Here is a 5,293-nt window from a genome sequence, read left to right as displayed (position 1 = left end):
CTGCCAGGAGAAGGGATTGAGTGTCGGGTCTCGTGTCCACCACGAGGGGTCTCCGTTTGGGCAGCAGCTTCACCAGCCGCCCCCTCCGCCCCAGCACCTTCTCCCCCCCCACACAGACAGAGACCGAGACAGACCCCCCAGCAGAAGCAATAAGCCCAGTAGACCCCCCTCCAACAAAGGAGCCAGTAACAGCAGTGGTAGTAGTAGTAGTAGTGGTGGTAGCAGTGGTGGGAGTAATACTAATAGTAGTAGCCTTCCTATTGATTCCTCCCCTCGCGCCTCTTCTCGCCTCCCCCAGCCTGCTCCTCCCCTGCCTCCCCCTCACATAGACAGCACCATGGACCTACAGAGGGCAGTCTCTAGAATAGTACCGTTATCTTCCTCCTCTTGTTCCTCTTCCTCTTCCCAGACGATACCTCACTCATTCTATGTGAGCAGCATGGCTCCAGAGCACCCATCCCCTGCCTGGCCCAGCCCCCACAAACCCAGACCCAGAGATGGGGTGTCGGATCACAGGGCTGGAGGATGTGAGAAGAGACCCAGTCAGTGCCCTTCTAAACCATCCTCTGAGCGGCCAGCCCCACTGAACCAGCCCCCGACTACCAAAGACCCAGCAGACCCAAAGCCTCTCGACCTCTCTGGAAGATTGTTGGAGTTAGGCCTGCCTCCTAACAGCTTCCCTGTGAAGATGGAGGCTCTGGGGTCCCCGGGGCCTCGGTACGGACCTCCCCCTAGCCGGGAGCTCCTGAAAGAGACCCTCTCTCTCTCACCCCCCTCCCTACCCTCCCACTCCCACTCAGTGGTCAGCAGCACTTCCTCTAAAGCCCCAGAGAGGCCGGAGATGATCAGCACTTTGCACTCCTCCTGGGTGGTGCCCACCCTTACACCCACCTACACCATTGGGTCTACCCACGCACACCCCCACCCCCCAGCCATGTCCCCATCCCCCAGGCCCAGCCCAGACACCCAAGGGAAAGGCTCCTCTCCATCTGTCATCAAACACAAGGCTCTGGAGAGAGTCCTGCCCCAGCCCCAGCAACGCAGTCCATCCTGCCCCAGGGTAGGAGAGACAAATACTACCCCAATACCTTCCAATCTCAATCCTCCCTCCACAATACCCTTGTCCCCCAAACCCAATAATGATTGGCCCAAACACAGCCCCAGCCAATCAGAAAGTTCCCCCATGGCCGGCCATCTTAGGAACTCCACAGAGAAGCTCCCCAAAGCCCCCAAGAGGGCTGAGACATCCCAGGAGGTGTCTCCATATAATAAACGTCAGTGTCTAGAGAATGCCAATGGGCACCCACCCAGCCACCTCTACCTGCCCCAGAGCGAGGCCTACCTACCTCACAGCATGGTGTACGCCAACCGATACCTGCACTACTCTGTACCCGACGGCATGGCCCTCCACTCTCTCCCTCTGCCAGGGAAGGGCCCTGCCTACCCTCCCCCCATCCTGCTTGGCAGTAACAGCCTTTACCCTTCCCACCTGGCAGCCAAACACCCCTTACCATACCACAGCCACGCTGGGGAGTACCTCACGTACAACTCCCAGGAGATGGCCCACCCTCTGATGCACACACACACAGACTCTAAAGCCCTGGAGCGGGCAGATCAGGGGCCCAAGTCCCGTGGCCAGGGCCAGGACAAACCTAGGGGACTCAAAGAGGATTTTGGTGTATCCCACAGGGGCCGGAGTGATGTGGAGACAGGGGAGGGGTCCCATGTGAAGCGCAATAAAGATGCAGGGGAGTGGGGAGGGAGCCAGCCCAGACCCCTCTCCTCCTCCAGCACCAGTATCCCTTCCAAAGATAGAATCGTCTGCATTGACCTCGTCCACTCCGACACAGATGGAGAGTCCACGCCGGCCGCCAACCAGCCGCCACTCCCTGTCATCGTTCCCATCACCAGGGGCAACCAACACCAGTGTGGCCATGGCGACCAAAGCATGAGGGAAGTGGAGCGGGAGCCAGAACACCAACTGCATCATCATCATCTTCATCACCACCCCAGCCCAAGCTCCACCCTGAGAACTACCCACACAGACAGACAACCAGAGACCCCCTGTATGAGACCCAGGCCCCTCCAGGAGACAGGCTGTCCGGGTGTGGCCTCTAGCCCACCTCAGGGCTCCCCAGGACTGGTTACTCGGGCCGAGGAGAGCCGTGAGGACCAGATCCCTTCCTCAGACCCAAGGGACCAGAGGGAGCAGGTCAAAAGCACCCTGCGCTGTGCCCGCACATCTGGGGACCGCAAGACGAGAGACCGGACTCTTGGAGATTGTGACCGCACCGCAGTAGACCGTACAACTGGTGATAGTGGCCGCATGCCTGGCGACCGCACGTTTAGAGATCGCACATCACCTTGCGACCGCACGTCTGGAGAGGAGAGAGAAGAGATGGACAGACGAACCTCCTTCCACCCCATCTATCGCTACATGGACCTGGGGAAGGAAAGAGAAAGAGAAGGAGAGAGCGTTGAAGACACAGAGGAGTCACATGGAGAGGGGGATGAGGACGAGGAGGGTGGACGAAGAGGTTCACGGAGGACCAGTCTGACCAAGAGGATCGCTAACTCTTCAGGCTACGTCGGCGACCGCATCAAATGTGTCACAACCGAGCTGTATGCAGACTCTAGCAAGCTGAGTCGGGAACAGCGCTCCCTGCAGGTGAGTTGAGAGAACTGCGGCGTTAGGTGGGTTAGGGTGGCGGGCAATGGTTGTGGATGTGATGATAACATGACTCATTTATCTGAAGCCTTTCACAGTTTACATTTCAGTTCCCATGTGGTCCATGCAGGAATCAAACCCACTACTCTGGTCAATTCTGCCACTCATTCTAGGGGGTCATAGCGGGTCCTTGTAGTTTGGAGAGACAACATGTCTTCATATAGATGTCTTAGATACCTGCTTCTCATATCTGAACTGGGTTGACGGTTAGTCCAGGGTTATAGACTTATCCCAGCCCTTAGCTGTTGCCTCTGAGTTTATGAGTGGACATTTGAAGCCTGTTGACAGTCAGTGATTTAGTACAAGGCCAGTTCAAAGGTTAATCTAGCCCTGTGAGTTGTCTAGGCAACATTGGTTAAGTTGTTAGCGTGCCCTGCTCTGTGTATCTTGCTCCGGGAGAAAGAGAAGGGGTGTGTTGGGGGGGGGGGGGTTTCAAAGGACGTGTTGCTGGCTTCACATTGTGACAGCGGTAACCTCATGGTTCACCCTGCCTCTTGCTGTGCTTAACCCCAAGTGAGCCAGAGGGCTGAAGGTGGATGGATGGGGTCCCTTGTTGATAAGCAGCCCCCTCCACCCTTCCAACCACCCACCCCGGCCTTGTCCAAGGTCACACACCCCTCCCCCAATGTATTAGTGCCTAGCTTCTCACTCACACCATATTGAACATATGAGAACACACACACACTGCCATATACACAAACACTGATCCAGTGTTGCATGATGAACCCATTCCACCTGGTGCATTATTTATTGATCATCTACTTTCTACCTATTAAAGACCAGTGGTTGTAGTTAGATGACATAAAAACACATGTGTACCATTTCTGGCTAGACACACACACCCTGATGATGTATCTGAATGGGTAGAGGCATATTTGTTACTGGTTGTTTCACCCGTCTACCCGATATGTTGTAAACATGCCTTTTAACCATCTGGTTTGTCTTTAATTCTCATGCTTGCTCATACAGAGCTGGAACACAAAGCTATCAAATGCTAGACTTCTGGACGTTGTCTATCATCTTAATATGATGTTATATGCTGTTATATTATATCCACAATTTTCCCCCTCCCCGACTCTAATTTAGAAATAATAATTGTATTGCCTTTCTCTTTGAAAAAATTATATAATTTCAGTTCAGAAAACAAGGGTTTGATAGTTTTTTTAATGTGGTGTTATTGATGTGTTCACTGGTTGATTTGACTGTGTGTGTGTGTGTGTGTGTGTGTGTGGTGTGTGTGTGTGTGTGGTGTGTGTTGTGTGTGTTGTGTGTGTGTGTGTGTGTGTGTGTGTTGCGTGCGTGGTGCGTCGTGCGTGCGTCGTGTGTGTGTGTGTGCTTGGTGGGACTGTGGCTAATAGAGTTGTATGTATGTGTATAAAAGGGGTGCTTAAATCCCAGCTTCCAGGTCTTCAGTACTACTGGTTTTACGTAATAGTAGTTCATTGATTGATTGATTATTGCCAATGATTGGCCAATCCTTGATTAGAGGGTAGGAAGAAAAACCAGCAGTTCTGCAGACCCAGAGGCCCGGAATTAAGAACGGGGGGTGGAAAGACATGTGGAGAAATTTTAACATACAACATACAATACCTACATGAAATGATGGACAGATATATTGAAATTATGAAAATGATGGACAGATATGAAAATGATGGACAGATATATTGAAATGATGGACATATATATTAAAATKATGAAAATGATGGACAGATATATTGAAATGATGAAAATGAAGGACAGATATTAAATGATGGACAGATATATTGAAATGATGAAAATGAAGGAAAGATATTAAATGATGGACAGATATATTGAAATGATGAAAATGATGGACAGATATATTGAAATKATGAAAATGATGGACAGATATGAAATGATGGACAGATATATTGAAATGATGAAAATGATGGACAGATATGAAATGATGGACAGATATATTGAGCCCCCGTTCTAATTGCTTAGATGGAAGTCATATCACGAGAGGGGAGTAATATAAGTCGCCCTGCAGCTAACTGGGAGGTCAGTTCTTTACATTTCTCTATCTCACTCTACCCCTCACACACACTTTCTCTCCCCTTCTACCCTCTTTCTGCTCCCTCTTTCTCTTTCTCTGCACTCTATCTTTCTTTCTGTCTTTTTCTCACCTGCTCTGCACTGCGTACTCCTTCTCGCCCTCTCTCTCTCCCCCTCCCTTTCGTTTTTCTCTCTTTCCCCTTCTCTTTCTCTCTCTGTGAGCCTCAGGGCTAGCCGTATGTGTTTCCTAGCTGTGTTCATGTTTCAGGAAGGGAGATGGCAGGAACTAGGGCCTCAGAGCGATCGCATGGACTCACCGTGGCTGACTGCACTAGTCTAACCTAACCATGTCTGGATGTGCCATGCTTGTTCATTTATCTCTCTCTTTGTTCTGTTTTGTTTTGGCCTCCTTTTTTGACACAATGTGATCTTGTTGTTTGCTTCGGTAGTCGTTCAGCCCAGATTGAGGTTTAGAGAGGTGTGTGCGGCGGAGGCAAGACGGTTTGTGGGTTTCATGGCTGTTTTCTCTGTGTGTGTCTCTCTGTGTATGTC

The 5,293-nt window shown here is 51.2% G+C and overlaps 1 protein-coding gene across 1 annotated transcript in view; it reads left to right on the top strand.

Annotated features, from left to right (window-relative positions):
- Position 1: 1 nt before the first annotated feature.
- Positions 2-5,293, top strand: part of LOC111959249 (BCL-6 corepressor-like) — a gene marked incomplete at its 5' end in the record, with an annotated part of 16,912 nt that continues 11,620 nt past the window's right edge. The window contains 2 exons of the mRNA XM_070437626.1: positions 2-2,668; positions 4,691-4,970. Coding sequence (XP_070293727.1) covers positions 2-2,668; positions 4,691-4,970 — 2,947 coding nt within the window. The remainder of the gene's footprint in view (positions 2,669-4,690; positions 4,971-5,293) is intronic.

This window comes from Salvelinus sp. IW2-2015, linkage group LG36, assembly GCF_002910315.2.
Source record: "Salvelinus sp. IW2-2015 linkage group LG36, ASM291031v2, whole genome shotgun sequence".
In the NCBI taxonomy this organism is placed as follows: domain Eukaryota; kingdom Metazoa; phylum Chordata; class Actinopteri; order Salmoniformes; family Salmonidae; genus Salvelinus; species Salvelinus sp. IW2-2015.
The sequence above is the reverse complement of the archived record's forward strand: the minus strand, read 5'-3'. Positions and strand labels throughout refer to the sequence as shown.